The sequence below is a fragment of the Epinephelus lanceolatus genome, chromosome 21 (genome assembly GCF_041903045.1).
Source record: "Epinephelus lanceolatus isolate andai-2023 chromosome 21, ASM4190304v1, whole genome shotgun sequence".
Lineage (NCBI taxonomy): Eukaryota > Metazoa > Chordata > Actinopteri > Perciformes > Serranidae > Epinephelus > Epinephelus lanceolatus.
Window position 1 is genome coordinate 14705790 of NC_135754.1, and position 24332 is coordinate 14730121.

Here is a 24332-nt window from a genome sequence, read left to right on the forward strand (position 1 = left end):
CATGTTGAAAATAACTTGTCCAACACTGTTAACAACACTTCAAAATTGCAGATTAAAAGGTACTTTTGACTCCAGGGTCCTCCTCATGTTGTGGCCCTGGGGACTTGGATCCCTTATTCCCGTGCTTAAACACAAAGAAACTGATATAAATCTGCGAACTATAAGACAACAGATAATGAGAGTAAGAAAGTGTGTTGTGTACTAATGTGGTCTGGAGGGTGATATTGTCAGTCATGCATCCAGAGAGCCGGGCTATTCAGGAGCATCTCCTCCAGTCAGTGATGGATGGAGGTTATTGTCTCTCACCCCAGCTGCAGCCTGCACACCACTCAGCCCTGTTCTTCATATTGTCATTTCTAGGGCTTCCGGTGTGTTTTATGTAGGCCAAGATGGAGGGAGGGAAGGAGGGCGAGAAAAGGAAATTCATCCTTTTATCCTGTTCTTCCTTTTTTCACTGTCACGAAAATACTTATCTTTGCCGGTGGACACATTAATCAAGTCAGTAGGAAAACAACTGGAGCCCAATTAGTAGTTATTTGGACACTGCTGCACTTGATTATAAAGTGAGTGCCTCAGTTTTGCATGTGTGCTCACCAGATTAGAAAATAACACTATTTAACCCTCGGGCTGAACTTTAGCTGTCACCATGTTTTGTGCAATTACACAGCATTTACACTCTGGATGGAGACTTTGTGTGGGTGAGTTTTGTGTGTGCGTCTGTTGGGGCTGCTGCAGGACTCTTAATCTGGATTATCATGCAGCGCGGCCATGCTTTTCATAATCAGTTTGGTGAGCTGTGATTCTCGGCAGCGCCTGACACATCTGGATGCAGGCAGTCGGTGAAGGGGAGGTGTGTGTGTGTGTGTGTGACTGTGTGTGTGTGAGAGAGAGAGAGGGAGAGAGGGAGAGGGAGAAGGGGAGAGAGAGGGAGAGGGAGAAGGGCAGAGAGAGGGAGCGTTGAGACTCACTCCGCGGTCCTCGCGCACACAGATGGAGAGGGAACCAGCAGAAGACATCCCTGACTGGTGGGTTTAGTCACATTTCCATGCACAGAATAATTTCTCATGTAAGTACTGCATTCCTTATCTTCATTTATGTTTTTTTTTCCTTATCAGCACTGCACACATTTGCATTGCAAAAGTAAGACCATATTACTGTCCAGGGTGTGCACTGACTGCAACAGTCACTGTAACTTCTGCTGTCATGTCTGCATGTCACTCTTGTCTTGTGTATGGGAATCGTCCAGAAAGAGAAAGAATGCAGCTCTGGATGTGAAGGTGGAGGCGCTACACTGATGTCTGTGACCTATAATAACATACTGTAAATACTGCATAAATTAGGTGCCACATGCTGTTTTGTGTGCATTTATAATTTTGGCCATATTGTTTTTTTTTTATTAGGTCACATATTTTCTAGTTGTGACAGCAGCATTTGTTTTTACTTGCTTAAGGATCTGCCTGTCTGCCCAAAGTTTACCTATTCTGGTGTAACTATGGCTGCAACTATCAATTTGTTTATTATTTTCTAGGTTGATCAAATTATTTGTATTATTTATTCTATGAAATGTCAGAAAGTAGAGAAAATTGTCATTATAACTTCCCAGAGCTCATATGCCATATTTGAGATGCATGTTTTATTCGACTAATCTCAGCTCACTCAGAAAAGAAAAGCAGTAAATCCATCACATTTGAGAAACTGGAGCCAGCAAATGTTTGATTGATCAGGCCTTTATTCATTTCTGTGACTGAATAATTAACCTGCTAATGATGATATGAAGGTCAGCGTTTACATAAAATGATATACAGTGCTACAAGAAATCATTTATAATGGAGAAATACTTAATCATATTGTTCCCAAGCAAAATATAGGTCTATGTAATTTGGATTTAGCTAACTTCAGGACCGAACATAATGGAGTAAAAAGGGGGATGCTTTCTGGGTCCCAGCTGTTATAGGTGGGTCCATGGGGGTCCAGCAATAATCATGTTCATCCTAAATTTCAGCTATGATAACCCAAATTTTATTTTGAACCAAAATATTCCCCATTCACCATTATTCCAACAAAAAAACATTGTTTCTATTGCTTTAGTAAATTGTTGCCTGTTTCATAATAACAACCCCCTCTCCTGGCAATCATATGAGTCCCTTTTTTCTGTACGCAACCGTTGAGGGAAAAAAAAGAAAAAAAAACATGGGCAATGAGCCTGTGCAGTCTTTCACTGAGTTAGTCTCTTTTAGTTTGCATATGTTTGTTTAGTAGGAAGTAAAGCAGGTTTGGGGAGGGCCCATTCACTGGACCTTTTCAGATGCCCTGCCAGGCTACGTCTGGTGTGTGCTTTGATTTGCATTTAGGGGCGTGTACTTTTAAAGTGACCTGATACAAATTAAGTAATTACAGGGTACATACAGGGGGCCACTGAGATTGTTACGTAAGCGTATTGCATTCACTTTGCAAAAAAAAAAAAAAAACAGTTTTATTGAGTAATTTTTTCTGTTTTTCTGTTTTTCGGTGTAATTTTTTCTGTTTTTCATGGTATTTTTTTTGTTTTTCAGGGTAAATTTTTCTATTTTTTGGAGTATTTTTTCTGAGTTAAGAGAGCAATAGAACAGACGCTTTCATTCCTTTCTTGAGAGCTCGATATAATGGAAGCAAAAATGACCTGCTTGTTTAGTTTAATCCAGTTTTACTTTGTTTTGGGTTTGAGACACTGGGAGATACTCTTGTCTTTAAGTCATATAGATGGTGTTATCATTACTTTGTCGACTACCACGAAAAACAGAAAAAAATACTCAAAAAACAGAAAAAATTACTCAATAAAACAGATTTTTTTCTATTTGTCAAGTGAATGCAATACGCTTCCGTAGCTTGTCTTATATGTCGTTTCACAATAGGTGCATTATGTAATCAAAAAGGAGCCAAAAGCTGTAACACTCTCACTTAGTTGAAAAACTAAGTGAAGACTTTCTTTAAATTATGATATCTTGACTCTCACTACATGCATGAAAGGGGGATAACTTTCTGTAGTAGGCCTGTTTATCATGAGACTATGCCACAGTCAGTGAGAATAAGGGTTGCTTTCCATTTCATTTCAGTGTTTGTTTTCATTGGTGAAATGTGTTGTAAACTCATTAAACCATCCAGTGACCCCCTGCACCCTGGACAGGAATATCTGACCTTAAGCATATGTGTGAGAGCGCTGACCGCAAGCAACTCTGAAGGATTGTGATGTTACTAATAACTACAATCAACACCGGGTCACGAAGATGAGCTAGCTTGGAAACACATCCCACCAAATGTTTGGTTTAGCCCATAATCCGGCTGTGTGGTTTGTCAGATTTCACAGTAAAACCCTGCATTAATGTTAATCTGAGATTGTTACTGTTCGTGTCTGATCAGAGGGTGGCACAGAAACACACACAGACCCTAGCACACACACACACACACACACACACACACACACACACACACACACTGAGTCACAGTCACAGATATGCTGTCAGGCTGATGCTTAACTGATTGAGAATGTAAAAGATTCATCAAACATGTTACAGAGCACTCAGAGCAGATGTGTGTTTCGTGCTGCAGTTGTCACATGATCACTCTGTGTTTCACACGCAGCCTCATGGAGACATTAACAGCTCTCTTATATTACAGTTCACCATTATAAGCATGACATGCCGCTGTTGAGGGACCTAAAATGACTCCTCGCAAACAGAAGCTCAGGTGACGGGAAAAAATCAAGCAGACATTGAAAAAAAAACCTGCACGTAATAGGCGATATATATACAGAACAACATTCACCCCACTCTTCCTTCTGTTCTTTTCTTTAGTTGTCCTCAGCTTTCTGTGGCCTCTGGGGTTGTCACAGCTGGATACTTCCAACGACACAGTTAAAACAAAAACCCAAAGGACAGTCGCAGGAATCACACAAACACTTTACAATATATTGGGGAATTTTGGGCAGAAACCTTTGAGATAGTATATCTGCTAAATGTACACTATTGGGTCAGTATACGCATCAGCTACTATCACTGCAGATATATGACACATTTATCACTTTCAAACCTTAAATTGGATCATATTTTTAGCCATGATTGTGACTATACGAGCAGCGTGACTCTATGGATCAATTCATCTGGCACACACACACACTCATGGTCCCCAGAAGATTAACCCTACTGACTTTGTTTATCCAATGAGTTTTTCTCTAGCGTAAACATGAGGTTTGTGATTTTGAGTGAAATTACTCAACAACTGTTGAATGGATTACCATGAAATTTGGCACACACATTAATGTCCCCAGTGGATGAATTGTAGGCTAATTGCATTAGTAATCCCACAATTTTCCATCTAGCTTCACCATCTTGTTGAAAGTTTGTTGATTAGCCACTTCAGCTTATTGGCAACAGCTAATGATTTTCTCATTAGCTTCAGTTTCACTTCATGTTAAGTGTTAATTAGCAAATGTTAGCATGCTAACACACAAAACTAATGCTGTGTTCATACTACGAGCGACACAACAACAGGCTACAAGTCATTTTTAATGGAGGCCGGAGGCCAGCGTCACAGGCGTGATACGTTACAAATCAAAGTTGTGCTGGTCTCAACTTTTTTCACTTTTCTATGACATGGTGAAGCATCAGCCAATCAGATGTTTTTGTTTCGAGCTGTAATACTGTGTTATTTAGCTGAGTTTGCTGATGTTATGCTAATTTTATGTGCACTGTGGTGCACAGTGGGATGCAATAGGATGGCGAAATGTGATGTGCAAATGAGGCTCAGACATTTTTTTGATCAATACAAACTTTAGTTGACATTCAGTCAAGGTGTTTTGTGGCAAGAAGCAGATACACCCAAACCCTTCATGACATAACTATATAAATGAGTGCTTGAGCAACACTTCAACAGTACCATGGCGATAATGTAGTTAGTCACGTTATTGAGTTGTCGCTCGTAGTGTGAACACGACATAAGACGATAAACATGGTAAACATTATATCTATTAAACGTCAGCACGTTTACATTGTTCTTTTGAGCCAGGCCCACAGGAAAGTTGCTCGGCCCAGAAAGCATTTTTCCCATAGGCCATCATTGTGAAAGAGACATTTGTGAAAGTATTGACAAGACACCTCTGACTGCAAACAAGGTCAGTTATGAATCTTTCTATCCTGAATTTTTGAGCCATGGTGGTTTTATGTTTGTAAAATTTTCCCCAAGCTGAGAAAAGTGATTTAAAAATCTGTAACATCATCATAATGTAAAGTCTATGAGCTAAGCGGGAACTCGCGGGTTGGGCCAACGGGAGAAACAGTACTGCACATATTGAGTGGGCTGCATACTGTGGAAGTAAACCCAGAAGCTAGAAACTTTTTGGGGGTATGCACCAGGTGAGCAAATCCATTGGAATGAATAGGCGCCATCTTGGCGTCTTGTAGAGTATCATCTAGTATGTAGTTATTATTAAAATCTATGTTTTGAGCATGTTAGCATGCTGATGTTAGCATTTAGCTAAGCTAGCATGGCTGCAGACTCTTAAAACAACAATTTTCAGTTAAATACTCTCGGCACAGTGGGTGTTGTAATACTCAAGGCCAAAAGCTGTATATTAACTTGTTGATTTGGTCCGTCCGCCATGAGAAAGGTTTATTTCATACCCAGTTGCCATGAGATTATGTACAAAAACTGACTTGTAGCTTCAGTGATTTGATAAATTAACTTTTGGATTAGTGGAAAAAGTATAGCAGCATCTGGAGTCCCTATACAGAACTCTCCACACTAGCAATGACAATATGGCAGCACTGGTCTGTCCCGATTGTGTTCTACAATTAGCTTGGACAAAACACTGTTAGCTTAAGAGTGGTTTAGCCCTCCTGATGTGTGTGTGAATGCATGCGTGTGTTTTCTGGCACTTTGCAGGCCCTGGTCCCTCACTCACCCTGTGAAAAGCTATGAGGAAAGTCTAATGCCGCCTGGCTCGTGTGTGTCTGTGAGGTTTATCTCCCCACCGTCCATTTTGGGTGAGAGGAGATTAGTCAGAATCCACCAGCTGCTGTGGAATTGGTTGAAATTGTGCCACACAGCGCTGTAATACAGTTACGTAAACGCCACCAGTCAGAGGTAGGGTTTAACTTGCATGAAGAGCAGGGCACTTGACCCAGAGAGACAGTGAATGAAAGGGTCCCTACTGGGGCTTTGTGCTGTTTCCCAGCTTGTGTCCAGTGATGCAGAGCTGCTCTTTTCTCCCACTAAGTGACGGCTGATAGCACACATCGCCTCTCTGTTCTGTGTTGGGCTTTGCTTACTATCATTTTTGACAAGTCAGTAGGTGGTGGCTCGATAATGCGTTAATGCCGCTGACACACAACAGGCACATGTGGGGAATGACAGAGCATATCTGAACTCCCCTCACTTTTCATTTCAGGGTTACATAAGTAATTCGTGAGAGGACACCAGAGGGAGGGTTGTGACTCGGCTGACGGTTAGCTCTGTAGGGGTTTGAGCTGTAGCCGTTTCCTTGGGGGGATAGCGTGCTGACTACTACTTCAGAGATTACAGTTTTAACAGGCCAAAAATATACCCTTTTTGTTTTACAGAATGGATGCATTTTACTCAAACTATGCTTTTTAATGTGGACAGAAAACACATAAATCTAATAAATTCTGTACAGAAATTCAATCAGCCCCAACAGACATTAGATCAAAGCCTGAGCTGTCCTAGTTTGTGCAACATTTGGGGGAGACAGAATGTCTATTTTTGCATGCCTCTAAAGCCCATTCACTATGTGGAGCGACAGCTATGGGAGAGGTAGGCTGCTTACTTGGATCTGATTCAGTCGCTTGTCTTCAGATTAATGTAGGTTCCCACAACTCTTCAGAGCTAAACTACGTGACATTCACACATTAATGCGGAGCTGGCACCGGTAAGCAGTTTCTCTGGAAATGAGGCACAAGCGTAGAAAAGATGCCCTTCCTCTCCCTCTGTGGCTCATTCCCCCACTGCTTTTATTTGTTCTGCCTCTGAGGCTTAATAATGTAGCTGACCATGGTCTTTATTTATTCACTATCACTGACTTTTAGGTGCCTTGGCTGTGCGATGTAAAGTCAAGAAATGGCAGAAAGTGGAAGCAATGGGGAAAGAAGAAGCGAGGATGAAGGAAGAGGAGGCGGGAAACCTCTCCAGGAGCCTCGCAGCTCGCCTCTTGGCCTCTCCCCAGGTGGTGGGAACAAGAGGCACCTCCCTCGAGGGATCGTGATTCAGCTGACTGGGACAGAGGGAGAATGGGACAGTCTGGATGACAGTGAGCTCATCTTCTCCCTGGACCACGATGAAGATTACCCATCTATATCTCTGTCCAGGGAGAGGCAGCTTTCTGTTGAAGATGACAGACGGTTACAGTCCCAAGCTTTCCATGTCCCTCTTTCCCCTTCGTCCCCTGGCTCTCTGGGCAACTGCTCTACCACTGGCCCCAGCTTCCTCTCCCCAGGCCCTTCTTCACCCACCCACCGACCCCTTTCAAGCCTGGTCAAGTCTCTCTCCACAGAGCTGGAGCTCAAAGAAAGCTCCACCCTCAGACCCAAGCCCCTTCTCAGCCTCGTAAAGTCCATCTCCACGGAAATCTCCCGCTCAGAGCCAGAGGTGTCTCAGTCGAAATCAGACTCCCGCCTTAACCTCCACCTGTGGAAGCAACTCACCCAAACAAAGACCCGCAGCAATGGGGACTCTCGCACCGCACCCCCTTCTCCTAGCTCGCTCTCGCCCAGCGGAGAGGGTCTGAGAGGGGGCTTCTTCAAAATGGAGTTAGAGGACACCAAGAGGAAGCTGTCGGAGGCCATGCACGAGCCTCTGAGCAGCATGTTCAGTAAGATCATGAGGGAGGAGAATGCAGGCAGCCCCAAACACCAGAGTAAGAGCCAGGGGCCTCATCAGGGTAGCTCCAGAGGTTTGGGACGTGAAGGTAGCATGGACACAGTTCTTTCTGAGTCTCCTGTGAGGAACACTAGAAAAACAGATGCTGATGTTTTACCAGTGTTTGACTGGCCGTCTGTTAGACATCCTGGGAGAAGCCACCGTAGCTCCTGCCCTGTGCATCACCACAGACAACACTACAGGGAAGAGGAGCTGGAAATATGTACAGACGGTGATGTGATGCAAGTACTGGCTACGGAGACTCACAGGCAGGAGAGGAGATCACCTATACTTGCAGCACCCCTCATTAGGACTTCTCCTCTCTCTCAGCACCCTCGCCCTCTGCCACGCATGAGTTTATTCTGCGTGGGAGTGCTGTCCTATGGCTATTTCATCCTACCTCTCAGTCCATACTTCTCTGGCCTGGCACTGGGATTAGCACTGGGCTTCTTGTTAGGACTGTTGCTCATTAGGATGGGTTCGCCCAGGTCTCGCTGCTCAGCTCCTCCACACAGACCAGAACATACTCTGTTGGGAGAGGCGATTCTGACAGGTGGCACCATCAGCGCTGAGCCTGACACCCTCAAGGTAAATCCGATGAATCATTAAGGTGGCAAGTGTCACATTTTTATTCTCACCTTATTTTCAGCCACCTCAGTCTCAATCCAACACTGACACATTTCTCAACATGTTATCCAATATAGGTTTAAATAACACCTGAGAAAGAATAAGAATCATTAAGCATTGAATTTAAATTCCTTTGTTCCAGCCAACCCTTGTGTCTTAAAGCAATAGTTGGCATTTTGGGAGATATATTTATTTGCTTTCTTGCTGAGATCCAGAGATTAATACCATACCATCAATAGCATAATGAATGGGAACAAGAGGACATATCTAGAAACTTAGTGAAAATGACCAGGCTGTTCTCATGCACTGTTCGTAGGTATACCCACAAAAAAAATGGCCAAAGCGCATGGGGGTGCGGTGTTCTTTGATATACCTACCTTGACTCTGTGACGTCTATGGTTGTTGCTCGTTCATTGTTTGTTTATCTTCCGGCTTTGCTCTAGTCACAGTGAAGATGGCAGCCGAGAGAGCAAGACTGTTGCTGGAGCTCGAAATGATCGACATCAAACAACAAATGCTCTTATTAGATTATTACATCCATCTTTTAATCAAAACTTAAAACACAACCGATCACAATGGAGACTTTTGAAAATGGCGGTGTTGTGGTACTGCAGCAAGAAGTGAAACTTTGCGAAATGCCGGAAATTATGTAGTTTGAAGGACCAGTCATAGCTCTTGGGGTCTGCGTTGGGTCTGCGTTGCCTCGACGCATGGTTACAATTTTTTGGAGGTGCATGTCGTGTCTCTGCGTCGGTAGCATAGGGATGCAACGCCTCCGCGAAGCCCTCTGCAGCGTAGGCGCGCAGAAGCATAAACCTTGCTACGAAATGCAAATTCACATACAGGACCATGTGAAACTAGGTGATCTTCTAGTTAGTTTATGGTACGTCGTCACAATGTTTCTTTTCCTAAACCTACCCTACGTAACTTTACTTCCATAAATCTAATCCTGTGTAACTGTACATTAACTACATAACATGAAGACACCCAATCATGATTGTTTTTGTAAACATAACCCTGTAGCTTTACATTTCAAACCTCAAGACGTCCAACCATGTTTCTTTTTCTAAACATAAGATTTACTTGCCTAAATCTAAGCAACATAAATTCACATTAAATACACAACTTCATTTGTGGGGCGCTAATTCGTTAGCCATTGAAAGATTCATAAGATATCATACAAACTGTTGTATGAGGATAAAGTCACTGAGTGAAGAGACTGATATCTGAATGCACTTTAAAAGGCATGTTTACACCAAACACAGAATTAGTTTTCACATTAGTTTTCACCCGTGTTAATTTTTTCTCAAAGAACAGTGACAAGTCGGCGAGTCGCTTCATCACCTCCGCTGACTGTTTCCTTCACAGATGAAAGCTTCCCAAAGTGGCATGCAACTACATAAGATGCCCAGAATGCAATTAAAACCTTCAATAATAAAATCTGCCTGAGCCGCAGTGGTAATTACTGTTCTCCTCCTGGCTGAGCTCGACACAGGGCAACTGGAGAGGACAGCTACCATCCAGACACTGTCAGTTCCACAGGCAATTAGTGTGGGATACAGGCAGGAGGAAGCTGTAATTTGTCAGGGCACGAAGCAGGAATGGGGTAGAGAGTGGTGGTGATGGTTGGAAATGGGGGGTTTACTGTCTTAGTGTTGAGATAATTCCCCTGTTCAGTCATTAGCAGTTTGGTTTCAGTCTTTCGGCTGTTGAAATGTGAAAGTCAGAGCCGCAAGTTTTGCGAAGTGCCGGGTAATCAGATGACACACAGTCACTTCTGAGATGAGGGCAGAGGCTGACACTGCTATGAATAAAGTACAAATAAAATTTCAGTATGAATAATACATTATTTATTAGTGAACTGCAACATTAAGAAGAAGCTTCAAACTCCTAAAGGGAACTGTATGACAGAATTCAGCTGACATGCAGCCGCTCTAATGAACACTTAAGCATATATTTCCGACTGAGCTAAGTTTTATACTAAAGCTTCTTCATTCATTTACTTTAAAACCAGCAAATTTAAACTCATTATAATTTATATGTCTCTTAAAATTAGGGAGTTTTATTCAAGCATCTGAATTTACGTAGACCTATGTAAGTACAGATTAAAGACATAGACTTGAAAAGTTTGCTATCATGCTGAGGTTTAGATGAAAGGATCGATATCACTCTGGTGTTAGTGAGCTAATTATGTAGCTAGAATTAGGAGACAGTTAGCTTAGCTTTGTATTCAGACTGGAAACAGTGGGTCTGGCCCTGTCTGAAGATAAAAAAATCACCTATTAGCAAGTCTAAAACTCATTATTTCGTCTTTTTGTTTAATTAAGACATGCAGGTGAAAGTATTTCCATTCTTCCCTGTGAGACTTGCAGTAGTGTAGCGAAGACAGGACATATTGAATTGCAAACAAGAACAATTATTACTCTTTTTATTGTAAATATTTGATCCAGGGAGGTTTTATATTTGTAAAACTTTCCTCGAGCGTCGAAAAGCGATTTTTAAATCTAAGACATCATCACAATGTTAAGTTCATGGGAGAAACACTGCATATTTAGTGGGCTACATACCCTGGAAGTAAAACAGGAAGCTAGAAACTTTGTGGTGTATGCTCCCGGTGAGCAATTCCCATTGGTCTGAACAGGCTCCATCTTAAGGTCCAGAATTCAGATCTGATAACTCATCTATGGTTATTCCTCACCAATAGTTCCAATATGTAACTTTGCACATAACTTGATTCGCTTAACCAAGGCAATTAGCTTAGCCAAGCTACGCAAGTTAAGCAAATAAGCAAAAAAGTGAATGACCATATTTTCCTAAATAACTAGAACTAGGCTGCATCCAAATATCTGGACGTCACCGCACTTGCAGACTCATTGCGACTTTGCGGGTGCGATCCCAGGAAGTCTGGGAGTGCTAAAGTCTGTCCAAATCCACAACCCAACCAGTCCACAAGGGGCCTCTAGCAGACTTACTGCAGATTTTCAGAGTCCACTTGGGGTGCAGACTTCAGCAGACTTCAATGATTTAATTGCCTACAATTCATTGCAAAGAGGATGTGACGTGGGTTGTTTTTTTTTTCAATAGCCAACTTTAAAAACAATACTTAGGTAAATGTGAAACGGTTGCTGTCGCCTAAAACAATACTTGAATCATGTAGGCCAGAAAGAATATTCAGCAACATCATGATACATCTCTGTATTATCTTGTTATCTGCAGGGACAGATGGGCAGACAGAGTATAACAGCAATTTCAATGATTTCAATGATTCAGTGTAATTCTAGCTAGAACGTTTCCATGGCAACGAGTAAAACAGTCAAATCAGACTTTACGTGATAATAGTGAACTGGTCACAGTACGTACGACTGTCCACGAGGGCAGAGGGTGGACATTTTGATTCAGCCATAGAATTTCTCAGCCACTTAAGTGAGATTGAATGTGTAGTGCAGTAGGTACAGGGTTTGATTTGTTCTGATTGGCTTACTCCAACCTTTACCATCTATACTCTAAAGTCTCTGATTGGTAGAGACTGTTGCCAGGGCAGGCCACATCCAGGGCACAATGCCCCTTAAAATAAAAGCTATTTTCTGGTTATATTCCATGCATATTCTCTAGTGCTTACATTACTATAGATGACTAATCCTCTAAATCTTCAGCTTGCAGACTTGCCTTCTGTACTGAATTTGTTCCACGACTAATTTGCCGATGTTAGAAATCATATGTTGAAATACACAGTGGAAAACTGACCAAAGGCATATTTACCTTCTGTCGTACATTAAATTTTTAGACTGATTACAATCATAACAACATGACTGTGTACAGTATTGATTGAAATTAACACTTAGCGTCTGCTGTTTCAGGGCTGGATGAATGAAGTACACAATTACGACCCAGAATCCTACCATCCAGCTCTGACTCACTCCGTGTTTGCCACCCTGGAGGGCTCCTGTCTCCGTCTGGACTCCCCGCGTAACAACATCAGCCGCAGGGCCACGTACGATGAGAGACTCCACGAGGCCACCTTCGTCAAGTCACGCTCCTTTCATCTCGCAGAGAGCAAAGTATGATGACTAAGTTCCTGTTGTATGGGAATATTTGTTCTTTATCTGAGGCTGCTGTATTTGTTTATGGGATATACTAAGGATAGAGAAGACGTGATATATTCTGTTATTCTGGTGATGTTCTGATACTGTTTCAGTGCAGAGCTGCTGTAAACTTAGTCCAACTTATATAGCATTTACTATCCAATTAATGAATGCATAGGATTTTGACTAATTACTGCATGGATCTTGGAGTCACATTTACAGCTAGTACAGTACCTGAAAATGTAAGTAATGCCCAAGAGACAAAAGGGAGTGGAAAGCATACTTGACTGTTGACTTGAATGTTAATTGGTAAGAAATGTTAGAAGAGATCTATTATGCTTTTACTTATCTTCTGTTGTATATAAAAATGTTACAGTGACAGATGTTCATATTAAATGTGGCCAAAGTTTCAAATAATGAGGTAAAAAAATAATCACTGAGCCAAAACCTCAGGCTTCAGACCGCTCAGAATATTCTGTTTTCAACATTTCATGTCATCAACATGTGACGTATTTCTTTAAATGGTCATCTGCTCCAGGCACAGTACGGCAAGTGTTTACATTACATACACTGCTACATGTAGCTACATACTAACATCAGGGAAACGTACGTAAATATGGTTGCCAATGTTGCTAACCCTTTGATACTGGAGCAAATTGGCTTGATTTCTTTTAAAAACATGTGAAGAACGCAACAAGTGATGAGAGAAGAAATGACACAAAAAATTAGCAAAAAAATTGTAAAAAAAGAAAAAAAGAAAATTAAAAACAAGAAAATTAATTTAAAAAAATCATTTAAATGACCTGGAAAGAGTGCTTAAAAATATAATAATTCTGTAAAATGTATAATAATAATAATAATAAGTATAAATATAGTTTTCCCCAAGCTTTTTTCTTTTTTCCCTAGTTATTTTTATTTATATTTATATATATTTTATATTTATTATTATTATCATTATTTATTTTTATAATTTTTGAATTTATTTTTTTTTAAGCCATGTTTTATATGTGTTTTAGGTGTTTTAGTTGATTCAATCAGAAATGTAACACAGTGTTATAGAAACAACACCTCCAACTAGCGTTTTGGAGGTGTGAATGCAGAGTGACGCACACACACCACCACACATGAACCCTATAAATGCTCACAACAGCCTAGATCATTTGTGTAGGCTACAGCAGAGCTTATGCACAACTTTTAATCAGCCTTTAAAGAGACAGGCTCTAAAACAACGTTCTTGACACAGGTTAAATACAGTTGTTCCAGCACAAACAGTATAAGACAAATTAAGAGGTTTAACATTAAGGAATGTAAACATTTCTGGTGGAAACCCAAGTATTACCCTGAAAATGAGTCTTCTGCATTGACTCAACAAAACTCTGCCACTGTTCCCCAAAGGTATTCCTGCTGCCATCTGTGCTGGCTCGGAAGAGGACGTGGAACCCAAAGTATCCCATCTGCATCCAACTGGCCAGGGGAGCGACCTCCCTGGAGGATGAGGGAGGAAGGCCGGAGGAGAGTCGAGGAGAGGAGCCAGGAGCTGAACCAGCAAGTCCGCGTTCAAGCTCTGCCAAACACGTCCATGACTTTCCCACCACTCTTTACCTCTTTGGCCGCACAGGGAGAGAGAAAGAAGAGTGGTTTCGTCACTTCCTGTTTGCATCCATGCACACAGAGAGGGAGAAGGAGAGGGACAGACAGAGGCCTGGCAGATGTGTATCCAGATCGGGTACGAGAAACGTTATTAATGCATTAGAGAAGAGAGGGCTTCCAGATAAGGCATCTATACAAATGCTATATGTGTGGATTATGGATTACATGCTCCAATTCTTTGCATTTCAAAGCCAATCCCTCTCGAGGGAACACACAGATCTCTCAGTTGTTTGGTGACATGGCAGGTCAAAGGAAAAAAATAAAACAGCTTTGTTTTTAATCTGTTTTGAAGAAAATATTTGAGTGGGGATACATAACACTCTTATTTTTTTAAAACACATCTGTCATTTGATCTGTCATCTTTCACACCTCCTTTTTACATTGCCACCCTCTTGTTTCATGCATTACTTAGGAGCAGTAAAAGCGGTTGGGAATTGCTGGCGAGTAAAAGAAGTGATTTGAGGATTTAAACGAAGAGTCTGAGTTTCTGCAGGGAGTCAGTTGAGAATATTTGTACCACTCTCGTGTCTATGCTTTAAAGTGGAAACAGACTACTTTTTAACTCCGCTGACGCAGAAAACTGTATCGTTTTCTGTTTTTCTCAGAATTTAGCATCATCTAATATCTGGGATTCAATTAGAAATACCAACACACTCAACTTTAAGCATTTATGCACAACAATAAACAAATGTAGTATACGTGAATGGTGAAAAAACTGGAGAAGCAGAGAGGCACACTTATCACACAACAGCGTGGGCTTTCCAACATACATTGATACTCTTTGGTAATTGTGGATGGCTAGTTAGTGGGCTGCGTAATGGTTGCCGCACTTCCTTTGAACTGTAAATCAAGACTTAATTTTCTTGCCTCAAATGTTTTCAAAGACATATTTTAACTCACAGTTTAACTGTAATTCGAGACTGTTTGTTACCAGCTAGCCGCCATATTGTTTCCTTGTCAAAACGGACAGGCTCGCACTACGTTTCCCACCAGAGGGAGCATTTATAGGTGCAGTGTGAGGCAGTGCATTCTGGTAGTTGTAGGTTTTCCATCCATTGAGCAAATTAAGCAAATGCCAAAGTCCTTTTCCTCAGTTTTCTCTGGTCATGCAGTACCACTCTCAAAAGTATTTGCGTCTTTTTACTGCATAGGCAGCCAAGTTTTATGACAATACCATCTTTCCAGCAGTGAAGTACTTTTTTAATTTTGAATGACATGTCTCTTGCTGTGCCAGTGTAATGAGGGCTGTGGAAATGGATATCCCAATTCCAAATGATTCTTTTTGCCAGTGAGAATTTAGGGTGAATACTGTCCCATTCAAATAATTTTCTCATTGCACCCCCTAAAAGTTTGCAACCTCTTGTGCTCTCAAAAATCACAGTAGTTCGTTTTCTGTGAATGATCCTCATCACCAAACTGTATTGATTTCTAGTGTACTGAGAACAAAAAAGAAACAAAATCTTTTCTGACATTAACATGATCTCAACCAACTCCAAATGCTGCATGTTTTTCTTCTCAGGTGATCCAGTATTAGCACAGAGCGTTACTAACCAAGGTAACATCCCAAGCAGCAGAGGCTCCAGCAGAGTGGGCAGTAGTGACGATGACGCCCCCTTTACCCCCCCAATCCCCTGCATCCCTGCAGCTCCCATCGGTCAGACCTCCAGTAGCACCAGGGGCCTTTCTCTGCTAGACTACCCCAGATACATGGCTCGTCTCCTGTCCACAGAGGAGCTGACACCGCTCTCCAGTCCTGGAGCCTGCAGCACAGAGACAAGCCCCACCATCAAAGGACATGTAAGCCATGCTTACAGATACACTTAAGTGAAGAAAATGAAGTGAGACTGTAGGAACATTCCAGAGGTGGACAGTTTACATCTTATATTGCATGTGCAGAGAGCGAAGTGACACATCTATGAAATTATTCTACTTTTCTTTCTCTGTTTTTCTTGTCCTTGCTCAGTTCTAATCAGGTGTCTTCTTTACAGTGTACCTGTGATATAGCAGAGCACCCTCGAACGAGCCAGACGGACTGGGCTAATGCTCTAATTGGTCGAATCTTCTGGGACTTCCTGCGAGAGAAGCACTGGGCTGATGTGGTTTCCCACAAGATCCAGAAGAAGCTGAGCAAAATCAGAGTGCGTGCAGTTTAATTTCAATTCACTGTCTCAGTTTAAAGTCAAAAGAAACTACGGCCCAATCCCAATATAGCCTTTGCCCCTACGACTTAGCCCTTACCCCTCCTCTTTGTGCAGACACGTCTAGCGGTAGGGATTCTTGATTCATGTTTGGATGGAGGTTTAGGGTGATGTGTTGGGGCTTCATGGCCCTCTAAACTGAGGTTTTCAGAGGCACTCTCAACACCAGTGTTTATTATAAGTCACTGGCAAGATGGCTGCTCAAGCACCAACAAAAACCACAGCTGTATTTTATTTGTTAATAAAGATTTAAAAATCACAATAGTCATTGTATTTTCTTAGTTTAATGTCTTTGAAGTGTATTATGGTCCTTTTTTACTAACAAGCATAATGAAAGAAATCCCTAGTATGCTGATGCCTTGGTAACTCAGTTAACTAGCTAGCTAGCTAGCTAATATTACGTCGTTATTTGTGTATGACAATCCCGCATTTTGACATATTCCCATGTTGCCCCACACCCGATGGCATATGATGCCCCAAATTTAAGTCAAGTCCAGAAGTGAGGGATCTGCACTTATTATTGCTCCTTGAATATCAGTGCAGATTGGCAGCGTAGGAGCACAGGTTGCTAATGTTAGCTTACACGGCATCGCTTGTTGCATGTTAACGAAGCAATGTTGATTGATGGCGTGAAACATACATTGTGAACAAATCGTGAGCATCCTGACAACCACAAGACGGCATATTTACAATGTCTGACAACACTAGTCGGCACTGTTTACGTTAGCATCTACGACTACTGCTGACGTATCAGGGTCTTGAAGGGTTGTGCCATTTCACAGGGGAAGATCTCAACTACCACCCCTTGAAACTCTGTTCCCAGGGACAAGGTAGCGCCCGAAAAGGACAGGAAGGGGTAAAAATAACAAATGAGATTGGGCTTTTAAGTGTTATGCTTTTAACATCAATTTGAATATGGTATGTTCTTTACAGTTGCCTTACTTTATGAATGAGCTGACTTTGACTGAGTTGGATATGGGCTGCTCCATGCCACAAATCACCACTACCTCCAGACCAGAGGTCAACTACAGAGGTGAGGACAGACTGGAGATCAAACAAAAAACACACACACACATCCAGTGTAACACTCATGTAAGAGATGAGTGAGGAGATGACCTGTTGCTCGTGTGATTACAGCTGAGCACTGCAGAGCTTCAGATCAGACGTTGTTATCCTGTTGTAATCTCATGGAGCAGAAGAGCCATTACGCCACAGCCTTTAAAATTTAGAGCATATTGGCTTGTGTGTGTGTGTGTGTGTGTGTGTGTTATAAAAACAGGCAATCTGGCAGACAACACAGGAATTAAAGTGTGTCAGCATTCGTCTACGTGTGTGAACTCATAATTTTTCCGTTTCTCCGCCCAATTCGCTGTTACACAACCACCCCTCAGCAAATTATCCCATTTTCAGCTCCTAAAGGCGGATTTAAAATCCCTCGTAATTTGTTATAAAAATTTAATTTCAAGGCTCGATAATCACTGTAAAAGCTGTTTAATCTGCCCACTAAGCAGTGTGTGTGTCCAGATTGAGCTGTGTGTGTGAGTTTTGTCTTCATTTTGGCGGTCTAGTGTTGACCTCTTCCTGCTGCCCCCTGCAGGCCTGTGGGTGGAGCTGCAGCTGGTCTACACTGGTGCCCTGCAGATGACCCTGCAGACAAAGTTCAACCTGTCCAAGCTGGGGAAAGAGGGCGGTCAGGACACGGACTGTACAAATGAAACTGGTAGCCCTCGGTGTGTACTACACACACACACACACACACACACACACACACACACACACACACACACACATATCCATAAAACTGGTTTGGCATTTGTGAAGTGCGTGCTGTCAGTCTAACCAGAAGGCATCTTTTCCGATCAGCAGGAAGTTTATGACCAATTACTCACCTCATACTTCCTTGTCATTCTCTATAAACACAATAAATCCTTTCTTTGTGATAACAACTGTCCTCACCCTAGCACATTCCTATGTTTTTTAAACAGTTTCAACACCTATTTGTAGCACTTTGTGTCTAAATCTCCTCTTGTGTATGAAATAATGTAAATGTGATGCTGTAATTTGTGGTAGTAATAGCAGCAGCCACTATTAGTATCAGCACCATTTACGAGTAAGGGTGAGTGCTATGGATAAAGTTTCTGTCACAATATATGACATTTTATATTGGTAATACTGTGATATTTTAAATTTGCTGGGAATTCATTTGAGAAGTACTTCACGGTCAAAACAACCTCATGAGAATGGCTGTTTTCAGATAAATAATCTGTTTCCAGTGAACTAAATACCTGATGAATCAAGACACCTAGATATATCAAAGGGGTACTTGAGCTGGGTGAAATGTTAAATACAAAAAGACAGGAAATATTCTTATATTTATTACTCATTAAACAGAAAAACTGCTGTACACTTTCTGAATTAGTTTCTTTCTTTCACTAAATGAGATCAGCAAACAAAATAAAACTGTCTTAGTTAGTTTTTCCATTGTTCCAACAACAATCTTCATCTTTGGTTTGGTCAAAATAAACTCTTAATTTACTAAGTTTAGATGTTAAAATATGTTGCTTCTGTACGCTGTTTTTACCCGCTCTCTGTCATTGCTAGCCTCTTTGTGCTATTGGGTTAGCTCGCTGAACAAGAGTATGTCGCTGAGTAGTCTCGCAGAGCCAGACCTATATCCACGCTTTGTTGTTGAGCAAGTGGCTTTTAAGGCCCAGAGACACCAAACCGACATCAAAAAACAAAGACTGACTGTTGCAATACCTCATGTCCCCTGTGTCTTGGCCAAAAAGTTGCACTTGAACACACCACAAATGCTATAACCAACAGCTAACTAGCGTGTATGATCACAGGAGGAAATTACTCTCCATATCAGTAGGCGACAGTAGTCTGTAATCGTCATTCAAAAAGGGAAACCAGCAGACCAACAGGAGGGATTCAAGACACTAGTTAGCCAATTAGCACAACCCTGTGTTGAAAGAATAAAGCATATTTACCCTGTGCTAGTGAACAATAACACAAACAATTACGAAGCGTTTCTGCTATAGAGCTCAATGGCTAAAAAACATAATCTTACCTAATACAACAAGTTTGTTTCTCGCTCCCTCTAGACCTAAGCCTTTTGTTTACTTTCCCCATTTAAGTCTCTTCTTGTGCACTGAGCTGAACTACCAATCAGAGGGATGTCATTCACTGACCAGTTCAGGTCACATTGCAACAATTAGGGCAACCTCCAACCAAATCCTGTTGGAGCCATGCACAAACGTAGAAAAATCGTCCAGCTGCGCAAAAATAGAGTTGAGCAGTGCAGTGTCCACGTGTCCTTCTGTGTTCAGTGTAGCAGCTTCAGATAATTAAAATGATCACAGTCTCCTGCGGGCCATGTCTGACGTTTTGTGTCGTGCCCATGTATTTTGGCCGTGAGTCAGACTCCTTGTGATGAGTAAGCTGCCCTTTATGTGAAAAATCTGTGGTTGCCCTTTAAAGAAAATCAATACCTCAATATTTCTGTCATCCTAAGGTGTATTTCATCATATCACCCAGGCCAAGTAGCAGCAGTAATAGCCCACATAGCAGTAAACCCTGTATTTGCATTTTTATCATAGCACGCATACACACCTACGCACCTCTCTTTCTATCCCTTTATCCCTCTAGTGTCAGATCTACAGAGCAGAGCTCCACATTACATTGATTAGCGTAGACCTGTCTGTCACAGACCTGCAGCTGTGGGCATTACAGTTCAGGCAAAGCTTTATATTAGCTGTCTGTGCTGCATCTGGAGCTTTACACAGAGACAAACAACTTGATCTTAAACATGCATCTGTCTCTATTTCACTTTTCTAAAATGATGAAAGTTCTGTATAATTGATGCTTCCATGCATACTATCATTTTGTCATCCATCCGCCCGTTCCTAACTTGTTTACCGTGCAACTGCAGCTGCAGGCCCATCTTCAGCGTGTTGGCGGACAGCGATGAGGAGTCCTCCAGCGCTGGGTCTTCTGATGAGGAGGAGCTGCCTCTCTCCGAGCCTCAGGGCCCAGTGGGGGAGAAAGGATCCACACCAGCCACTGATGGGTAAATACTGAGATATTAAGTAGTGTAGTATCAAACAAAAACACTGCCTACATGTAGATGTGTACTAAAGTATGTTGCTAAATATGAGACAGAAGTATCATATGACTCATTCAAAGCTAAAAGTTGTCCAGAGTAGGTTACGTTAATTCAGGAATATTACCCATGAGCCACCAACTGCTGCTTTTGTGTGATAATGAAGTCAAAAGATAGGCCTGTTTACAGCTACGTAAAAGGAGTGAACGTGTAACTTTGAGTAAGCAACACCTCTAAGTGTTACCTCTGCCCTTCTGTGTTGTGAATGCTCATTTTTCTAAATCAGAAAATGAATTGCGTCACACTCCAGATGGCTCTCATTCTCCTTTTCATTTACATTTCAGACTCTTAATACTGGAACTTCTTTCTTTTCCTTTCCTTTCCTTTCCTTTCCTTTCCTCCTCTAATCCTCTCTTATAGGACAGGGGGCGGAAAGACTGGAAGGAAGATTTTGAGATTTGTGGACAAAATCGCTAAATCCAAGTACTTCCAGAAGGCGGCAGAGAACGAGTTCATTAAGAAGAAGTTTGAGGAGATGTCCAACACGCCCCTTCTGCTCACTGTGGAGGTTCAAGAGCTGTCAGGATCTCTGGTCGTCAACATCCCACCGCCTCCTACAGACAGGATATGGTAAATACTGAGGCATTAGAGCAGCTTCTTGCCACTGTTCATGATTTGGAACATAGAGGTTATGATAAAGATGAATGATATGACAACTCCCTGTAAGTGAAGCCAAAACATCTCAATCGCCCCCTGGTGGCTGGCTGCAGTATAGGTCATAAACTCTGCCCCCTCCATGTTAGCAGATGGGCCATGGGCCAAACTAAAGAAATAAAGTATACATAATAAAAAAAAAATTCTAACAGATGGTTTCTGTTTTTCATGTAGTTCTTATCACACTGATGCAGGTTTGAGTGTTTGAATTTTCTGATAAATTTGGTGCTATAAAAAAGGGGGTTTAACGTCCAGGTGATTCACTCGTGATGGAGTTCAGTGAGTGTATGGGTGGGATCTTGATATACCATGGCTTCACCCTCTGATAGCTACTGGGCAGATTCTTGTGACGTCACAAGGTAGCATCGCCCTTTCTTGGATATTTTGGCATCATTGCTGTACAATGGGAGGAATTAGAGATGAGTAATCCATCTCTATATAGGCTACCGTCTATGATTTGACATATACACTACGGGTTGTAGCTTTAAACCTACAGTTGGTAGCTTCTATGAAAATAACTGTGTCAGATTTGCTGAAACTGTTGGTATATTCTGAAAGATGTACATGAGACAGATAGATAAACAATCATGTCCAACTGCTTCTAACGGCACTGGCTAAAATCTGACCATTCTGCAGTCGGCAACAAATGTCAATGATGACATCACTGGTTGTTTTCCCTGCAGTAAGGCCGTTAGAAATGCTACAAGGCAATACAGTAGGCAGAAGAGATTATCTATCTAATTTAGTGCTGTGCAAATGTAGTGACAGTTTCAGCAAATATAAAAAACGTTATTTATTATTATTTTTTACAAAAAATTACCCAATTGTTGCTTAAACTGGGAGAAGGAAATAAGTTTTTACTGTTTTTGACAATTGTAATTAACATTTTTCTAGTTAGGACTGCAGTTTTCATATATTGTCTCGCTTTACTTGTGTTTTTTTTTTTTAAGATAATGTGTAAAAAATGTGCAAAAGTGCAGGTGCAGGCGAATTAAGTTATTTTAGAAGTTTTTCAAATGATTTCAGAATTTGTCCATCAATAATAGCTCTTTGTTTATCCATGTTTTAAAACCCAAACTCAATATAAGAATTTCAGATTTGTTGTTTGTCGTTAGTGGCTCTGGATTATTGGCGACCGAGATTTATTACCCATATTTATTTATTTTTTGACATAAACACATAACTTTTTTTTTTTTTTAAATTGCGACCAAGAGACATACTTAGTGGGACATTTTACAGTGTAAAAATCAACTTGTGATCTCTGGTGGACAAACTACATAATAGTCATGACACAGTTTTTAAACTACCTGAATTTCTCTACTACCTCTTGCTAGTTATCGGCCGATATATACATTACAGATTTATCTGCAATAAGCTAATAAAAGCAAATATTGATTGAGCTCTACTCTGGTTATAGACAGAACTATCTTAAGACTATATACGTTTATACGTCTTTAAAAAACAAAATCACTCAGGAAGAGACTCACAACAACCACAAAGAAACACAAAAAGACTACAAGAGAGATGCAAAGGAACTACAAAGAGACATAAAAACTACAACAGCTGGCAAGAGACACAAAACCACAAAAAGATGCAAAACAGCTGCAAAGAGGCATATCATAAATGCACTGCTGCTTTAGAAACAATGTTAATTCAGAAACAAATCAGTTCATCTTCAGCAACATGTTGTGTTTGTGAATGTTTGTGGTGTGACTCACTCTTCACACCTCATCTCCTGCCAAGAGAACATTTATTTATTGAACTATTTTAGTTGAGTACTGAGCCTGTTTCAAGCAACAACATGAGGCTGAAATGTGGCTGAAAAAACATTATTTAATAAAGATATGATTTGATTCTGTTTGGATCTCCTCTGCAGGTACAGCTTCTGCGTGCCCCCCAAGCTGGATCTGCACGTCCGTCCCAAACTCGGGGAGAGGGAGGTGACTTTTTGTCATGTGACGGAGTGGATAGAAAAGAAACTACAGGATGAGTTCCAGGTAAGATGAAATAAAATAAGAGAACCTGCTATGTGCAGTGCTGCCATTTTCTTAGCTTTCCTACCAGTCATGTTCCCTCTTCCTCCAGAAAGTGTTTGTACTGCCAAACATGGACGACATCTACTTACCCCTGATGCGCTCCAGTGTGGACAGCCCTAAAGCCTCCCAGCATCTGTCCTCGCAGTCCCACCGGTCCCAGAGCTCCTCCACAGAGTCCATAGAGAGGATCCCACCTGAGATCTCTGGGGCAGAGTCTGACTAGTGCCTCGCTGTTGACCCTGCAAGATTCATTACATTAATACTCACAGTGAGAAAAGGGGGAGGAAGAAGAGGAATGAGAACTCAAAGTGACATTTGCCTCCACAGACTTCGTAGCTCTTAGGCAGACTCACTAACCCTCATGTTTATGTCTGAACCAGGAGTTTCTACAGGTCTGATGTTCAGTGTTGTAGGTGCTCAGGTGGGGTTTGTTTGTAACAGATTACTGCACAAGTACAAGTGATACCTTCTGCAAATGTTTACATGTGAATGACCCCTATGAGATTATATACGTGACGTTTACAGCTCAGTGTCACTTTGGATATACGATGATTAAAAGCACCTGCTACCACGGAGTAAATGTGAAACTGTCATGACACACCAGAAACACATTTCCTCTACAAATTTGAACCTTTTTATAAATACCGCAAAGATGCTCATGAATCTTTTATGAGACCTCCTGCACATACTTGAACTTATTCTCCTGCAGCATTTTCATGGATCATGAAGAATCTATTACACATAATACTGCTCTGTATTAAAAACCATCATCAATACTTTTCTTTGGTGTAGCTCTTATTAATCTGCTGCTTATGATTTCCTTTGTTGGTTATTATTTATTCATATAGCAAACCTTCAAAATGCTTAAAGGTCCAGTGTGTAGGATTTAGGGGCATCTCTTTTTTCAGAAAAAGTGTATAATATTCATAAGTATGTTTACATTAGTTTATAATCACCTGAAAAAAAAAATCGTTCTGTTTTCGTTAACTTAGAGTGAGACGTTTATATGTACATC

The 24332-nt window shown here is 41.3% G+C and overlaps 1 protein-coding gene across 1 annotated transcript; it reads left to right on the top strand.

Moving 5' to 3' along the window:
- Positions 1-727: 727 nt before the first annotated feature.
- tex2l (testis expressed 2, like) lies at positions 728-24091 on the top strand. The gene is made up of 12 exons (XM_033610765.2): positions 728-1066; positions 7077-8493; positions 12390-12590; positions 14010-14340; positions 15784-16061; positions 16253-16402; positions 17396-17495; positions 18060-18192; positions 20397-20534; positions 20988-21197; positions 23158-23278; positions 23367-24091. The coding sequence occupies exons 2-12, from the start codon at positions 7108-7110 to the stop codon at positions 23538-23540; spliced, it is 3222 nt and encodes a 1073-aa protein (XP_033466656.1). The 5' UTR covers positions 728-1066; positions 7077-7107; the 3' UTR covers positions 23541-24091.
- The last annotated feature ends 241 nt before the right edge of the window (positions 24092-24332 follow it).

What these genes read in the sequence shown, in the direction of transcription:
- tex2l (XM_033610765.2), top strand. Translation starts at nt 7,108, where the DNA reads ATGGCAGAAAGTGGAAGCAATGGGGAAAGAAGAAGCGAGGATGAAGGA. An exon ending in TTCATCTCGCAGAGAGCAAA is followed by an intron (nt 12,591 to 14,009) that starts GTATGATGACTA and finishes TGTTCCCCAAAG; the next exon opens with GTATTCCTGCTGCCATCTGT. An exon ending in AACTACAGGATGAGTTCCAG is followed by an intron (nt 23,279 to 23,366) that starts GTAAGATGAAAT and finishes CTCTTCCTCCAG; the next exon opens with AAAGTGTTTGTACTGCCAAA.